The sequence below is a fragment of the Vanrija albida genome (genome assembly GCF_041260175.1).
Source record: "Vanrija albida strain AlHP1 chromosome Unknown contig_7, whole genome shotgun sequence".
In the NCBI taxonomy this organism is placed as follows: Eukaryota; Fungi; Basidiomycota; class Tremellomycetes; order Trichosporonales; family Trichosporonaceae; genus Vanrija; species Vanrija albida.
In genome coordinates, this window is record NW_027191426.1 from 1,181,608 (window position 1) to 1,198,036 (window position 16,429).

The 16,429-nt window shown below is 64.0% G+C and overlaps 5 protein-coding genes across 5 annotated transcripts; 3 read left to right on the top strand and 2 right to left on the bottom strand.

Annotated features, from left to right (window-relative positions):
* Positions 1-325: 325 nt before the first annotated feature.
* Positions 326-1,843, top strand: DUG3 (glutamine amidotransferase subunit; the record flags this gene model as incomplete). Its single annotated transcript, XM_069357294.1, has 7 exons — positions 326-337; positions 383-502; positions 546-905; positions 944-1,037; positions 1,078-1,256; positions 1,294-1,665; positions 1,703-1,843. The coding sequence occupies 7 exons, from the start codon at positions 326-328 to the stop codon at positions 1,841-1,843; spliced, it is 1,278 nt and encodes a 425-aa protein (XP_069205231.1).
* Positions 1,844-2,037: 194 nt separating this feature from the next.
* Positions 2,038-6,185, bottom strand: Q8F55_008915 (uncharacterized protein; the record flags this gene model as incomplete). The annotated part of the gene is made up of 6 exons (XM_069357295.1): positions 2,038-4,527; positions 4,577-5,046; positions 5,097-5,236; positions 5,289-5,419; positions 5,550-5,971; positions 6,179-6,185. The coding sequence occupies 6 exons, from the start codon at positions 6,183-6,185 to the stop codon at positions 2,038-2,040; spliced, it is 3,660 nt and encodes a 1,219-aa protein (XP_069205232.1).
* Positions 6,186-9,884: 3,699 nt separating this feature from the next.
* MTF1 (Mitochondrial transcription factor 1) lies at positions 9,885-11,477 on the top strand (the record flags this gene model as incomplete). Its single annotated transcript, XM_069357296.1, has 2 exons — positions 9,885-10,748; positions 10,797-11,477. 2 exons carry the CDS (start codon positions 9,885-9,887, stop codon positions 11,475-11,477), a joined length of 1,545 nt encoding a protein of 514 aa, XP_069205233.1.
* Positions 11,478-11,570: 93 nt separating this feature from the next.
* Positions 11,571-12,922, bottom strand: Q8F55_008917 (uncharacterized protein; the record flags this gene model as incomplete). Its single annotated transcript, XM_069357297.1, has 2 exons — positions 11,571-12,493; positions 12,541-12,922. The coding sequence occupies 2 exons, from the start codon at positions 12,920-12,922 to the stop codon at positions 11,571-11,573; spliced, it is 1,305 nt and encodes a 434-aa protein (XP_069205234.1).
* Positions 12,923-14,663: 1,741 nt separating this feature from the next.
* Q8F55_008918 (uncharacterized protein) lies at positions 14,664-15,695 on the top strand (the record flags this gene model as incomplete). The annotated part of the gene is made up of 8 exons (XM_069357298.1): positions 14,664-14,699; positions 14,748-14,801; positions 14,840-14,907; positions 14,940-15,073; positions 15,143-15,301; positions 15,338-15,517; positions 15,549-15,613; positions 15,648-15,695. The coding sequence occupies 8 exons, from the start codon at positions 14,664-14,666 to the stop codon at positions 15,693-15,695; spliced, it is 744 nt and encodes a 247-aa protein (XP_069205235.1).
* Positions 15,696-16,429: the final 734 nt, after the last annotated feature.

Consider the following 16,429-nt stretch of genomic DNA (forward strand, 5'->3'; position numbering starts at 1 on the left):
TGCTCTGCTCTGCCTGCTCCTTCAACCATCTTACTCGACTCTTGAGTCTTCAACCTTAACATTGTCCTCATAGCAACGGCTCCGAGAACAGCGCTCGCCCAGACTCACTCGGCCACCCTCCACCCCGATAACAACCAGTTGCCCCTTCCACCCGCCACCTTGCCCAGCCGCGTGTTGCCGCATTCATCTAGTCCGGTGACCACCGCCCCTCTCTCACACGACACCGAGTCGCCAAAGGAAGACGACATTGCGTGCTGGCAATTTCGACAATAGTTGATTCTTCTCCTCTGTACTGCTCGTCCCTTCGCCCACTCCTCAAGCAAGCATGTGCCGCTTTGTGAGCTGCCCCCCCCCGTGACTTAGCCCCCAGCTTACATTCCAGATCGTGTACAAGGGCGCCGAGCCTATCCAGCTCTCGCACCTCGTCACCCGCCCACGGCACAGTATCACCAACCAGGCGTTCGAGTCCAAGCTGCGCCTGCCGAGCAGCCGGCCGATGAATGTGAGCAGCTGCAACTGCGTTGTCCTCAGAGCTGACCCCTCAGGCCGACGGATTCGGCATCGGGTGGTACGACCCCGTGTTGAGCGAGCCGACGGTGCACGCGTCCGGTGCAGCCGCACACTCGCACCCGCACGCGACGGGGGTCGAGTCGACGCCGTCATCGAGGCCAATATCGCCACCGCCCCAGCTGCCCATCGTGCCAGAAAGTTCGGCGGCGGGCCCGTCCACGCTGCGGACTGGCACCCCCGAGGGCCTGCGTCCAGACGGGGCCGTGCTCCCCGACCCTGTCGCGGTTACGGCCCAGGTCGAGGACGAAGCTCGGTCCGCCGAGGTCGCAGCGCTGCGCGAGCGCGAGCGGGAGATTGAGAGCGAGCGGCCGTGCGTCTTCAAGTCGATCTCTCCGGTGAGTGCGGCGTGGCTCGTCATATGCTGACGACGAAGGCTTGGAGTAATGCCAACCTCACGCGCCTGGCCGAGAAGATCCGCAGCCCGCTCGTGTTTGCCCATGTGCGCGCGTCGACTATGAGCGGAGCGCGTGAGTTGAATCTCTTCCTTGCTCAACTGACGCGCCTCAGCGAGCGAGGACAACTGCCACCCCTGGGTATTTGACCGCCTGATGTGGATGCACAACGGCGAGATCAACGCGTTCCCCAAGATCAAGCGCGCGCTCCAGGCGTCGCTGTCAGAGGAGCTGTTCCTCTACCCCTCGGGGTACACGGACTCGGAGTGGGCGTTCATGGTCTTTCTGTCAATGGTGGGTGGTCACAAACGGGTTCCAGCTCACCCACCAGCTCAAAGACCCCCACGCGCGCAGCTTCACCCACCGCGAGCTGTCAGACGCGATGATGAAGACGATCAAGTTTATCAACCAGCTCTCGAAAGAGGCGGGCATCACGGGCCCGAGCCTCATGAACTTTGTCGTGTCGGACGGGCACACGGTCGTGGCCACGCGCTACATCTCGAGCCGGACATCCGAGGCCTCGTCCCTCTTCTTCTCGTCGGGCACCTCGTTTGACGAGTACGAGCCGGCCGCCGGGCTCTACCGCATGACCAAGGCCGACAAGCGCGAGCGCATCATCATGATCGCCAGCGAGCCGCTCACGTTTGAGCGCGCCGACTGGGTCGAGGTCAAGACCAACATGATGGTCGTCATCACGCCAAAGGTAAGGTGCTTCTGTCGGCCAGTCACCTAACGCCCAGATGAACCTCCTCCAGATCCCCATCATCGACGACTACTGGGTCGCGCCGCAGGACCCCGCGGCCAACTCACGCTCGCCAGACTTTGCCATCAAGCTCGGCTTCGGTCACGGGTTCGCGTACGACGCCGCGCTCGTGGCGTAGTTCAACAGCATCGACCCTCCTCCCATTCATTGTATCCTACGCATCGCCCGAGCATTCAAGTACTACGGTATGCATACCAAATGCAAATACTCTACATCCCAATGTCCTTGGGTGAAGCCAGGTCTATACAGATCTATCCTTCCTAGATGATTCTCAGATTGTTTGTGACAGTTTGACATTAAAAGTCGCGCTCGTTAGATGCGCGGAGAAGGCACCTCGAGGCCGGTGCTCAGCTTGGGGCTGTTGTTCAAGCCGAGGTCGGGGCTGGGGCTCATGAGCGGCGCCGACGCGCGCCGGGCGCGTCGGGCGTCTGCCTTTCTCGCTGCGTCAATCTCGCCGGCGGTGGCGCCGATCTCGATCGCGATAGGCTGCTTGCGGCTGGGGGGCGAAGTGACAGGGGTCCTGGTGACCGACGCAGGTTCGGGCGTGGCGGGTGCCGGCGTAGCGGGCGCAGAGGCTTTGGTGACCGGCGCCGTGGTGACTGGGGTGAGGACCGGCGCCTCCTCGCCGAGCGGCGAGGGCGGGGGGAGCGCCGGGAGGTTCTTGTTGGCGAGCTCGGTTGTGATGCGGCGCCTGCCACTCAGGCTGCTCGCGCTCCGGCTGGTGGGCATGTGGTTCTTGGACGACGTGCGGCCGTGGCCGCCAGCGTACGACGACGCCCGCGAGTGCGACTTGGGGTGCACGGGCGTAATGTCGCCCACGGGTCCTTCGCGGCCGGACAAGAGCCACGCAACGACGCGGTCGTCCGGCCGCGCGACCGTCCCACCGAGGATCTCGCCACGGGGAACGCCGAGCTGGCTCAGGATCGCGTCCAAGAGAAGCTGGCACTCGCGAGCAGTGGTCGCGTGGTCCAAGAGCTGCCGCAGGGGCACGAGGTCGGCAACGTCAACAAAGTTCTTGCCGTGCTCGACGGGCTCGGGTCGGCGAGACAGGGACGCGTAGCTCGAGTGCCGAGAGCGTGCCTTTTTGGTCGACACCCTGGCTGGAAGAGCAGAGGCGGGTGGTACAGAGTCGAGGGAGGGAGACTCGGTTGCGGACGTCGCGTCTGGCGTTGAACCTGCCGCCCGGTCCTCGTCGACGTCCTCCTTGTCGGCGTACTGCACCGAGCTCGAGAAGATGAGCGACGAGGGGCGGGATCCAATCGATCGCGATCCAATCGATTTGCTCTTGTTCGACTTGCTCGGCAGAAGGGACGACTGGTACTTCTCGTCTGGTGTGGACGGCGACTCTGCTGGAGAGTTCGTCTTGGACGCGGCTGTCAAGGCTGCGAGTGCCTGCTCGGGTCCTTGCGGCCCACGGTCCATCGTCTCGATCGTCGCCATGGTGTCCAGCGTCGCGCTCGTCTCAATCGTGTCTCTTGTTCCGGCGGTGCCAAGAGTCTCCTCGTAATAGTCACTTTCCTCGATCGTGCTGATGTGGCCGTTGGCCGCACGCGAGCGAATAACAGCAGGCGAGCCGAGGCCTAGGCCGACCTCATCGGACTCCATCGGCTCTTCGGTCAACGTGTCGACCTGCTCAGCTTCACCGTCACGCTCCTCCGTAGAGCCCAACATGGGCGAGTTGGGCATCAGAGGTGAACGGCTCCGGCGCCGGTTGGGCTCCCCGGCTGTCACCTGAGCCGCCCACTTGCGGACCAGAGATGGCTTTCTCAGCACCTCGCGGGTCGTGAGAGGCACGGATGAACCCCCGGATTCGATCGAGGCAGCCGGTGACAGAGCAGGCGGCATTAACGTTGACGCCGAGGTAAAGCTGCTGGCAGACTTCTTGCTGCGTAACTGAGACTTGTCGCTGCCGTTGAGCCCGTGCGACTTTAGCGTTTGGTTGGAGGGCGAGGGCACGAGGGTCTTCTCCGCCCAGGCCTTGAGACTCGGGTCATCCTCCTTCTTGTCTTTCTTCTGTGCTCCGACCGACATGCGAGACATGATCGACTTGAACCGAGGTCCCTTCTTCTTCACGGCGATGTTCTCGATCGGCAGGTGGTCCATAGGCGTGCTGTTGACCTGAACCTTTGGTGTCGACGACGACGACGAAGACGACGCTTCAGGTGCGGGATCCGCCGGGGCCTTGCCCTTGATGTACTCGACAGGCTGCGTGTTCTTGAGGAAGTCGGCCAGGTCGCCCATGTTTCCACGGTCACGCACGGAAGCTGGTTTTGCACGAAGACGAACTGTCTGCTGCCCTGCGTTGTCGTCGGCACCTTCGCTGGCAGCGCGGGGTGAGTCATGCACGGCGCCAGGCGATGCATGAGGCGAGCTGGAGGGCTCGGACGCAACGGCGGTTGCGGGAAGCCGCAATAGGGAGCCACGGGGTGTTGGCGTGTCGACTTGGGTGCCTCCTGAGCCAGATCCCGAGCCGGAGGATGACCCAGTTGCGGCTGAGGACTCGCCGTACACCTGTGGTTCCGCTGCGAGCGTTTCAATCGCCGGCTGAGCGCTTGTTCCCTCCTCCTCATTCTCTTCGATGGTTGAACGGCGATGAGTACCAGATTTGGCCGTTGCGGCAGACAGGCTGCGCCCAGCCCCTACTCGCGGTGCTGCGCCCGTGACCATGCCGGATTCAGCGGTGCTGGCTTGCGTACTGTTGCTGGATAACAAAGACGACTCGCTGGATGATTGGACGGCCGAGATGTAGTCGCTGGTGGCAGCACTGTTCCTCTTGTCCCTTCTCGCAGTTGTAAAGGAAGGCTGAGAGGGGTCAGTGTTACCGTCATATCTCCGTTACGGTCCAACTCACATCGAAGGTGCTCAGACGACTTGGCGTCAAGCTGACACGCATCGTCTCCCCGCTGCGGATCAAGGCGTCAAAGTCATCTTCCGCCTGGTCAACAGAGAGGCGCTTGGAGCTCTTGTCCGTCTCGTCCTGTCCCTGCTGCCACGCGCCGATGATCTGTCTTGCCGACAGGCTGAGAACGCTCGACGCTCTCTTGTGCTGACCACCCGAAGACGGCACTGGTGGTGGCTTGCCGTTCGTTGCCAGTGGCACCCGTGTGAACTGCTCGCTGGCTGGGCGGTTTGCAGCGGGGGCGCCTGTGCTGCCATACTTTCTATGCAGGCGGTACTCTTCACGGTTTGCCGCTGGTAGTGAGGCGAACGAGCCGTCGAGTGGGACTGAGGGCTCCACGGTCGGTGAAGGACCGCTTGTGCTGCGAAACGGTCGCTTGGGGCCTTCCATTCCTCTGGCTTCTTGTTCCAGCTTTGTTCGAGCTAGGGCAAGTGTCAGCACGAGATCCCTTGACCTGGTTGCAGTCACCCACCCTTTAACCGCTTGAAGAGGGCGTACACGCTGTCGTCTTCGCATATTGCTGTATAGAGATCGGCCGTGTCGGCTGTCGTTGAGATGCAGTCGCGGCCCAGAACCTGGGTCAACTTGGACAAGATGTGCTCGCAAATGTGTCTGGGGTTTGTCAGGACCACTGCCAGCTGGAAGCCGTCGCGGTCACACCTACTCTAACACGGCGGTGAGCCACAAAGCAGCCGGGGATACCGTTTCTTGAGAAATGTCACCACCTGCTTGTTGCCAGAGGCCAAAGGTGCTGTCGACATCTTGCTGGGGAGGGGTCGCCTCAGGGGCAAAGGTCTGGGCGTGTGGTTAGAGCCACGGTTCCTCCTTGCTCGTGATCGGCGTCTGCCACACTGCCGCCCGTGCGCCTCCTCGGTCGCACATCGGCTTGCTTGTGGCAGACACGCCCACCCTAACGACGACTCACGGAAAAGGAAGATGTCTTGAGCCGCATGAGCTCGATGGCTTCTGCCAGGGGGAATGGCGTCTTCTTCCGCTCAGCCTCCTCGGTTAAGCCTCTGCCATGGCCTCGTGGTGAGAAGCCGCGGAAACCATCGCGGGCGGAAGGGTGCGCCTCGTACCAGCTGCGGATCTCGACCTCTGCTTCTCCGATGGCTGCGCGTCCGAGGGCACCGACCGTGGCGTGTTCGGAAGCTGTCTCGGCAAAGACTGCGGGGAAGCCTTTGGTCCTCAGGTCTGCAGGGTTGAGAGAATCCGACGCCTCGACAATGGAGACGAGCACCTCATCGAGGATCGCGTTGACATGGCCAAGAGCAGACGACGAGAGGATCGTGGGGCGCAGTTCGGAGATGATTGCATTGGCTGACGTGGCTGAGACAAAAGGGAAGTCTGGCAGGGCGGTCAGTAACAGAGTTTCGTGTGGTGGCGTTCAATGGGGTCCGCACGCCCGCGTGTTGGTGCGACGTCGCATGGAAGCGAGGGGGAAGACCTTGCGCTGCACTGGAACCAGCAAGCGAACGCCGACGAGCGTTACAGGTCGCGCGCGATGCGTTGTTTGAGGCAACAAGAGTTGTGGGGTTGGAGATGGAAGCTCACCGGACATTGTCTAGCACGCTCCCAGTACCGGTCAGATGATAGCGCCGAGCGGATTAGGTTGACCGGTGGGGGCGAAGGTACGAAGACGACGGCGACGACGAGCCGCGTGCAGGATGTGCAGAAGCCTTGGTTTGAGGCGAGGATGTGTGCTCGTGCTTGATGGTCTGCGCGGAAAGGTCGAGGGCCGAGTGCGGCCAGGGCGGGGCGCGCGGACCAAAGCACGGATAAGAGTGCGCGGCCCAAAGTTTAAAAGGCTTGGGTGTGCAATGGGATGGCGAGATGGGGTTGCTTGCTAGAGGTGTCGCGTCGCGTGCAGATTGTTGTTGAACATTGATGCAGTGATGGGTGATGCCAAGATGCGAGACGAGGAGCCCGGAGTCGATGATGTGGGGGGGCCAGGCTGATGATGAAGATTAAAGGAGCACAAGAGTGTGGGATGGTGTTGACAAGAGAGACAAGGTTGTGTGAGGTTTACGTTGCGACAGGCGGCATGGAAGCGCGAGAACGACGGCGCAAGACACCCAAGGTATGTCGGGGGTTGGTTGTAAGGCGGCTCACCCGACAGACAAGACTACCTTACCTAGCACCGGCACCCGACCGACCGAATGGTAGGTAGGTAAGGCAGGAGGCAGGCAAGGCAAGGCGAGGCAAAGAAAGGTCTGGGCAGGCAATGGCCAGCAGCAATTAGGATAGGAGCAAAGGCAAGGCGGCAAAGACTTGTCGCATGCCGTTATCAGGAACAGGAAACACCATCCACCTCGACGGGTTGCAAGGAACGCCCGAGGAGCTGGCCGTGAGTGGGGGGGTATTCCGTCCTTTCTCTTGCCGTGCGTGCGTGCCGCAACAGTCCGCGGCTGGTTCTGCGGCCGCCGCGCGTCGAATCTGAGCACACCATTGTGGTGCATGTACCCGCCTGGCACCCCCGCAGTCGTGTTGTTGACGACCGCCGTCCCGAGGATCCCATCGCCGTCATCACGGTCCTCTAGTACGCCGCATTCCAGCTGGTCTAGCTACCATTCACCGCGCCCGAGCAGCAGCCAGCAGCATGGGCCTTTAAACTGGAACTGTGAAGATGTGACCAGGGCAGAGCCACGGGTCGAAGGGATGGCAGAGGGAGTCCCCTCGTTCAATCTATTGTTTCGTCCGCCGGGCCTCGTCGTCGTCGTCGTCACCGGCGGCGGCGCTGGCTGACGGCGTGTGCCATTGCCATTCGCCGAGCAAGGCATGTGAGGGGACTGGCCACGGCTGTGGCTTGGAACCGCAGCCAGTGGCGTGAGGTGGCTGCACTCTCCATATCCTTGTTCCCCGCAACTGTGGCACGCGCCCACGCGCCAGTGGCTGTACATGAGAGGTGACGACGACGACGACTACAACGTGCAATGCACGCTGATGGGCTGTTCTGGCCCGTGCGCTCGCGGGTGCAGTTGTACGTGCGTGCTGGGGACTGATCTTCAAGGTGTTAGGTTTTGGCGCATGCCGAGGGCGCGCGCGACCAGGGGATAGGGGGGAGGGTCAACAAGGGGGGGAGGTAGGGACGGGGAGGATTAGGGGGGGCGCCGACGGGGGTGGTGGTGGGCCGCGAAGGCAGGCAGGGAGAGTCGACGCCGCCACGGCCACGGGGCAGGCTGCACATCAGGGGCGCACAGACGCACGGGCGCAATGGCCCAGGGCGGGCCGACATGCTTCTCGCTCGGGGCGTCGAGCTGAAACCAGCCTAGGCCAGGGGACTAGTTTGTTCCTGGTGCCTGCCGACCACCAATATCGTCCCTGTTTCCGTTTTCCCTTTTGCCACGAGCGCTCACACATGCACACCTCTTGCTTTGTCCCCTCTGGCTCGCAAACCCAATATCGCAAGGCGCATTCTTCGCAACGTTCCCGCTCTCGTTGCATCTTGGAGCGAGCCAGCCCAACGATGAGCGGCGCAGCCCACCCCGCCCACCTGGGCTGTCACGTGCAGTCACGCCGAGCCCGACTGATACGTGAGCATGAGGGAGCTTTGAACCGCGGCTGTTGGGTGACGCCTTCCTCGCCGGTTATCGGTGCCTACAGCTCCAAGCTGATAATAACCTAGGCTCGGGGGTGGTGGTGCGTGTGCTAACACACAGAACACGACAAGCAAAGGGACAGACGCTTCCGCTGCGTTGGTCCCGCCCCGCCCAGGTATTTGGGGACCTCGGATGGTGTAAGCGTGTGGAGCCACCAGCACGGGGCGGCGTTTGCCGTAATGCCAATTAGCCCGGCCAGGTAGGGGGATTAGTCTGTTGCAACTGGCGAGTACGTTAGGGGCGGGGCAGGGAGGATCGACAGGAGAGCCGCGAGGAGCGAGTGAGCCGCGGCGGGAGGGGTGTGCAAACGAGCGAGCGAGATCCACTCGCCGCCGCTGGACGGCCGGCGGTCGAGGTCGCTGCAGCCCTGAGCGGGACGGCCTACCGTCATCGGACGCGGCGGGGTAATATCGCCGAGGGGGGAGGGAGCAGCGAGCGAGGCACTGGATACGGTGCCGCCGTTGGTGGTGTCACGGTCGCGGTGCGATGTGCCGGGCCTTGCTGGGCCAGGTACTCGGTAGTGGCAGTACGAATGTCGCTTGCACCACCTCGGCGGGTAGCGCGAGCGCGAGCGCGAGCACGCTTGCTCGCGGAGAATGACGCGCACCCGCAGGAACGAGCAGCACGTCGGCGTACGGCACGCGCGCGCTTCCGCGCCGCCGGACGGACGCTCGGGCATAATGATAATGGCTGGGGGCGGACTAGCGCGAGCGGCACGCGTGGCGCCGTTCCCAACCTGTGGAACGCGGCGGAGTCGGTGTCGTGCCGTGGGGCGATCAGCGACAAACATGCTATCGCCGGGCTTGCCTAGTCGAGGTATACACTGCATCTTCAGAGCAGCGCGTGATGCAGGATGACGTGTGGCGCGTATCGCGGTTGTCGCGCGAGCGTACAAACTGTGGCACCCCGCCCAGCTCAAGGACCACGCGGGCGGCACGGACGACGGACAGAGTTTGGCCTATCGCGGAATGCGGGCAGGCTGCACATCCGCGGCTCGTCGTGTGGTAGACGCAGGCAGGGTCATGCTTGTCGTCTGGGCCGCAGATCTGGCGTGGAGGGTAACGGACACGGCCTTGCGGAGGACCGGTCGCTCGTGGTCCGGTGATGGGGTCGCAGGTTGGCCAGGCGGGGATGGGCTGTGATAAGGTTGAAGCCAGGTCGGCGGATAGACGATGGACTCACGCGCGTCGTGGTAGAGGCGACGTGGTAGAGGTAGCGGGACCCAGCTTGACATGACTCGCGGAGGGACGGACGAGCCACACACCCCACTGGCACGGCTGGCAGCGGTGAGGGCCACACGGTGGCTCACGAAACGGCCGCCTGCAACCCAGAGAGCCTCAGCGCACCCGGGTATCAAGCTGTCACTCTCACTGCTGCGCGCCAGCATTGCGGCCAGACCACCCCCGCCCAGCCCACCCCGCACCAAACCCACCCCCCGCCACCTGCCACTCGACCACCTCCACCCCACCCCACCCCACCCCACCCAACCCACCTCCACCGGCAATTGGTCCCGACGCCGTCCGTCGCCACCAGCAATTTCAGAAAGTTGACCACTCGGCCAACTAACAAAGTCGACCAAGTCGACCACCGACAAGTCGACTCCCCCCCCGATGCCGAAACTCCGCCTGCCGCCGCTCCCCCCGCCGAGCGAGTGGCGCACCATGATCCCGCGCGCGAGCTCGATCGAGACGAGCGTGGGCATGCGCGAGAGCGTCAAGCGGCACTACCTGACCAGCCCGACGATCGCCAATCACTTTGTGCGCGACCTCCGGCTGCGGCCCGACGAGGTCGTGATCGACGCGTACGCCTCCACGGGCGTGCTGACGCGCGCGCTCCTCGCCGGCGGGCGGGACACGACCACGCCGGCCGACTGGGCCAAGGTGTCTGCCGAGGTCGGGCCGATCGGCGCGCAGAGCGGCAAGACGAAGCGCCGCAACGCTGGCCAGTTCACGTACCCGCCTTGGGATGTGGAGAAGGCCGTCGTGCCCAAGCTTCCGAGGGAGGGGGACGCGCCGGTCAACACGCCGGCGCTCGTCGTCGCGTGCGACCCCGCCGTGAACCAGCTGTCGCGGGGCCTCGGGTTCGATCCCGACGTCGCGCCGCCCGGCGCGTGGGACTTCAACGACCCGCAGACGGCAGAGCGCATGAAGGTGTTCCCCAAGAGCCCGACCGAGCGCGACATGTCGTTGATCTATCCGTCCCAGCTCGAGGACCGGCTCAAGTTTTGCATCGCCACCCCGTTCCTGTGGGACACGGTGCCCGGCATCCTGAGCAACCAGGCCGTGTGGAGCAAGCTGCCGGTGTACGACGAGACGAAGGAGGGCGTAGAGGCCACCAAGCGGCCGTGGACGGCGCCGGCGCCGCCCATCACCCTCGTCGCGAGCGTGCCCGACACGACGCTTGGCGAGCAGATGGTGTCGCAGTGGATCGGGACCGTCATCGGGTCGGACGAGTACGGCCGCTCCTGGCTGTGGCAGTGGGGCCGGGTGCGCCTAGCGCTCATGGTGACGCAGAGCATCTACGACGTGGGTACGCGGGGGTGAAGTAGCTGACGGCAGCGCGCCATGGCCCAGAGCGGCGAGACGATCCGCGGCAAGCTGAGCGTGCTCGCGCAGGCGCTCTTCCACATCCGCCCGCTCCCGCCATACCACCACGTGCCGGACGTGGACAAGCAGTCGAAGCGCGTCTTCACTGACATGGACTGGCGCGCGCGCGAGACCAAGGGCGTGCGCGTCGCGCAGACGACGGCCGCGCCGCCCCCGACGACAGAGGTGACAGTCACGGAGAGAGACGACTGGTTCCCGCCGGCCAAGCGCTCGCGCCTCGTCGACGGCGACGGCGCAGCCATCACCAACACGCGCCGCAAGGTCGGCTCCAAGGTCGAGTACGCCGACCGGCCGCTGCTCCTCGGCCTCGAGCTCACGCCGCGCGAGGACCCGCTCGTGCTCCCCGAGACGCGCGACTCGTGGGAGTATGTCCTCCGCAAGCTGTTTGTGCGCGAGAGCCAGCCGCTGGGAGCCGTGCTGCCGAGCGTCGCGTTTGGCGCCGAGAACCTGCTCGACAAGATCGAGGCAGAGGACAGCCCGTACGCTGGCAAGGCTGTCGGCCGCGACACCATCGTGCGCAACCTCGATATCGACGAGTGGCACCGCATCGTCGACGTGTTTGACAAGTGGGCCTTTAGGCCAGATACCCTCATCATGGACTCGAGGATTGACGTCGATGAAAGCCGACAGGTCGGCCTGACGGTGTAGCCGGCCCCACGTACCCCACATATATCTCGCATTTCTATACCCATCACTTTGTATGTCATCATCGCTGCTCTACAACTTTATTTGGTTTACACATCACTTGTTGGCCCCCTCGGCCGCGCGCTTGGCCTCGAGCTCGGCGCGCGTCAGGCCGGCCTGGTGAGGCTTGCCCGTCGCCGGGTCGAGCGTCGCGCCGGGGCGCGGCACGTTGGGGCTCGACTGGAGGCCGCCGCCCGAGCCGGCCGCCTCGGCGGCACGCTTGGCCTCGAGCTCGGCGCGCGTCAGACCAGCCTGGTGAGGCTTGCCCGTCGCCGGGTCGATCGTCGCACCCGCGCGGGGGACGTTGGGGCTCGAGGCGAGGCCGCCGGGGCCGTTGATACCGTGTCCAGACATCCAGGATCGAATTCCAGAGGATCCAAACTTCTCAGTCTTGAGCTGTGCGTCGGTGGCTGACGCGAGGTTGACGGTGCGGAAGGTAGTGTCGTCTGCTACGCCGTCGATATCCGACGAGATGACGTCGATGGAGAGAACCGTGAGTTCTTCGAGGTTGTCGGCCTTGCGGACCTTGTTGATGTCTGCGCCGCCGTTGAGTGTCTCTCGGCTAACGACTAGTGCCTTGATAGTCGGGTCCCAGCGAGTAGGGCCGAGTGCGTCTTTGATTTCTTCGACTTCGACGAGCGTGTCTCCTGGCCCGGTGCGGTTCAGGAATGCAGCGACGTTGGCAATGCGTTGGTCTAGCGACTGGACGAGATGGGCGTTACTCTTGCTTGCCAAGAGTTCGGGGGAGATGATACCGTTGAACAGGCGCTTCTCAGTCACAAACAGGCCGATGTGCAAGAGGATCTTGTGCGCGGCGTGCAGGTGGTCGAATGTGCCGCCGAGTGCGGTTACAGGGTAGCCGGGGGCTGAGGTGGCTGGCTGGAGGGAGCCGGGCTGGGGGAGGGCAGGGGACGGGACCGTGTGGTGGGGTGCGGTGACGCCGGCGGTCTCGAGGATGCGGGATGCGAGGTCGGCGTAGGCTGCAGTGTCAGCGACGGCGTGCTTGCTGATCCATCGCACGACTCACAGTCAAGGACGATGACGCGTTGGGGGACGGCCGGGAGCTTGTGTTGCCACTCGCCGAGTTCTCCGTCGAATCGGACCTCTACCTCTGTGAGGAAGTTGTCTGCTGCCTGCTGTCCGGCTGCGAGGGCCGAGTAGACTTGAGCGAGAAAGTGCGAGAGTGCAGACCAGTGCGCTTTGGGCGCGGACCGGAGGGTGGCGTAGAGTTGGCCGTCGGGGTGATCCGAGGAGGCCGGCGGCGGTGTGGAGAAGAGGACGGTTGCGGATCCGGACACGGACTTTGCAGCCGAGTAGATGAGGGGGAGGAGGGGCGATGGGTCTGCTAGGAGTGCTGGGGTGAATGGGAGGACGAGCAAGAGGTCGCCAGTTGGGGGGAGGGAAGTCATGATGTGGGGTGGGGGATGCCTCTTAATAGGTGGTGGGGATAAGCTATCGGGCGTGGGCGTGGGGTGACGGCGGCGTGTGACTTGGTGAGGGCAGTCGCGCCATCTGTCCTTGATGGTGTCACCACACGGACGATTAGCGTCGCCTGCGTCATCCCACGCGACCGCTCTGGGGCTCCAAAGACCCAACCGCCACACCTCGCCATAACCCCGAGGCAAAACTCCGTCGACTCGATGGGCGGATCCGAAACAATTTGCCTCCGTCGATACTGCCTGGGTGGTTAGCAAGCAGTGGCGCACTCGCAGCCTGGGTGGGACGCACTGGGTGGGCTGGCTGGCTGGCAGGCTGGCTGTACACTGGCAGTGGCTCACTCCGCCGCTGGCTCGCACGCCGCTGGCCAAAACCATTTAGTCATCACCACTCCAGCTCTTCTCATCCTTCAAAACCTATAGACAGGTGAGTGTCCGTCCCAGCATCAACCTCCTCGACTCCGCCCGCCGCGACAGCTGCACGACCACCGCGAACCCGAGATCCGCATGTGGAGGCCTGCGAAGGACCGGACGCGGTGGAGGAAGATTTGAGCGCAGAGTCACGTTTTGCGTGGTGATTGCTCAGCACCTTGGCAAGCAGCCCGGCGGCGGACGTCGACCGTCAAACCAGTATATAAGCTGGCCCCCGCGTCTCCCATCTCGTTGCATCATCTAACCCCCCCGCCAGTTTTCAAGATGGGTCGCCGTCCCGCTCGTTGCTACCGTTACTGCAAGAACAAGCCGTACCCCAAGTCGCGCTACAACCGTGGTGTGCCCGACCCCAAGATCCGCATCTACGACCTTGGCCGCAAGCGCGCTTCCGTCGATGACTTCCCCTTCTGCTGCCACCTCGTCTCGGACGAGTACGAGCAGCTCTCTTCGGAGGCTCTCGAGGCTGCCCGTATTTGCGCCAACAAGTACATTGTGAAGACTGCCGGTAAGGAGGCCTTCCACCTCCGCGTCCGTGTCCACCCCTTCCACATCATCCGTATCAACAAGATGCTTTCGTGCGCCGGTGCCGATCGTCTTCAGCAGGGTATGCGTGGTGCTTGGGGTAAGCCTTACGGCTCGGTCGCCCGTGTCAACATGTGAGTGCAACAGTGGTCGCGCGAGAGGCTCTTGCTGACACACACCCCAGCGGCCAGGTCATCATGTCCATCCGTTGCCGTGACTCGAACAAGGCCGTCATCATTGAGGCCCTCCGCCGCGCTCGTTACAAGTTCCCTGGTCGCCAGAAGATCATTGTCTCGAAGAAGTGGGGTTTCACCTCGCTCGACCGCCCCGACTACGAGGCCCTCAAGGCCAACAAGCAGGTCGTCAACGACGGTGCCTACGTCCAGTTCCTCAAGCCCAAGGGCCCCCTCGAGGCCAACCTCCGCTTCGCTGCGCGCGCTTAAGCGTGTAGTGGAGGTGACGTCTTTGTATACTGGGTACTGTAGCCGCATCATGCATGGTTAGGCGCAGTTTGTGGTGCAGCAGTGGGCAGTGGTGGCGAGGGTTTCTGACAAAGCGTGGCGGGGGCAATTTGGTTACAGTGCTCGTGTGGTGGAGGGTGTCCTCGCCACTGGGCAGGACGTCATCGCGAGAGATGCGGACGACGACCGCTGCTGTAGCATTCACACACTGACCGCTGCCGAGGAGCAGCGCACTAACCATCGGCCCCCCTCCGCTACACGTACTCGCGAGCGCACGCGGCAGCCCACGGCGCAGCATCATGGCCTGGCTGTCCTCTGGGCGGACGAACGCCGAGGTGGGCGACCCGGTGGCGAAGCGAGCCGCGGGGCAGCTAACGCCGCAGCTGGTGGACCGCATGGCGTCCAACGGGCTGATAACCTCGACCAAGGTGGCCGCGGTGGGTAGCCCCTTTACTTGGCCCGTCTCACGTCGCAGGCGATGAAGCTCGTCGACAGGAAGCACTACGTCCCAGCCCTCGGGGCGGCGTACGACGACTCGCCCCAGTGCGTCCTGCCTGCTGCCCCGCTGACCCCAGGCGCATAGGGTTCAACGCGACCATCTCAGCGCCGCACATGCACGCGCACGCGTGCGAGAACCTGCTGGCGTTCATCGAGGCGGCTGACGCCGGGGGCGGGGCCATCCTCGACGTCGGGAGCGGGTCGGGATATCGTGCGTCGCCGCGGACATGCGCTCGCTCCGCCCTGCTCCGCTCGCTCCGCTCGCGCACTGACGCCGCAGTCACGGCCGTGCTCCACCGCCTCGCGCCACGCGCGACCGTCATCGGCATCGACCACATCTCCGGCCTGACGGACCTGTCGCGGGCCAACCTCGCCAAGGACGGGGTGGCGTTGGGCGGGGAAGAGGGCATCGACATTGTGCTGGGCGACGGGAGGGCGGGTGCGTGCGCGCTGATTGGCATATGCTGATGAACAGGCTGGCCGCCAAACGGTACGCTGCGGACACATGGTGGCGGCGAGACTGCGACCACTGACGCAGCAGCACCGTACACCGCGATCCACGTCGGCGCAGCGGCGCCGACGATCCCCGAGCCGCTGGTCGCGCAGCTCGCTTCCCCGGGGCGCATGTTCATCCCCGTTGGCGAGGGGCAGCAGGGTGGGTGTGGGGGAGGCGTGGCTGACGGGAGATATCTGGCAGGTGGACAAGGACGCGCACGGCGCCGTCACGCGCAAGAAGCTGTTCGGCGTCATGGTGCGTGTTCGTTGGAGATTAGGGCTGACGCCAGTACGTGCCCCTCACGGATAGGGACGCGCAGTGGAAGGAGCAGGGGTGACGAGGTGGGGCATACACGCATGTGGTGGCATGAGGGTTGGGGGGCGAGGGGCGAGGTGCGGCGAGGTGCCACTGGGTGAGGCTGGGTGCGAGGTGCCACTGGGTGAGGCTTTCTGCCCGGCGTCATACTGGCCACGGAGGCGGCATTCATCGTACAGTGCGAGCTCACTGTGCAGCTATGACATAGTATCGGTGCGACGTGCTGTGGGCGGGCGAGTGTGTCGCGGGTCGAAACTTGTTCAGCGTTAGTCGTATGTCGTGGGCCACAGCTCCTGGAACAGCAGCGTGCGTACAGGACAGGCCAGGCCATCGTCCGCAAGCCAACCGCGACACCACTCCTCCGCGCCCCTTTCCTCGCTCATGTGCCATATCCAGTATCCATCTCGTCTACGCTCGCTCGCTCGCACGCTGCGCGTGCTCGCGTGCTCGTTGCGCGAATGTCCACCCGGCATGAAACTCCGCAACCCGTGTTTGTCGGGCTCGGAGCGATTAATGGGTGGTAGTAAGGCTCGCTCTCCGCTCGTCGGCCCCGGCCCAGCCGAGTGGTAGCAGGGCGTAAACCCCCCCGAGGGACGGGGGGTGGGCGCGTGGGGGGCCGAGCTGGCGTTGGAGGGGAGCAAGAGCAGGATTGCAGCTTTAAATATGGCGGGGGTGGGTGCGAGCGGTCTTTGCGGCGTTTGCGGGGGTTGTTTGGGCTTGTGGCACTTGGCTGCGATTCGGACGACTTTATACATG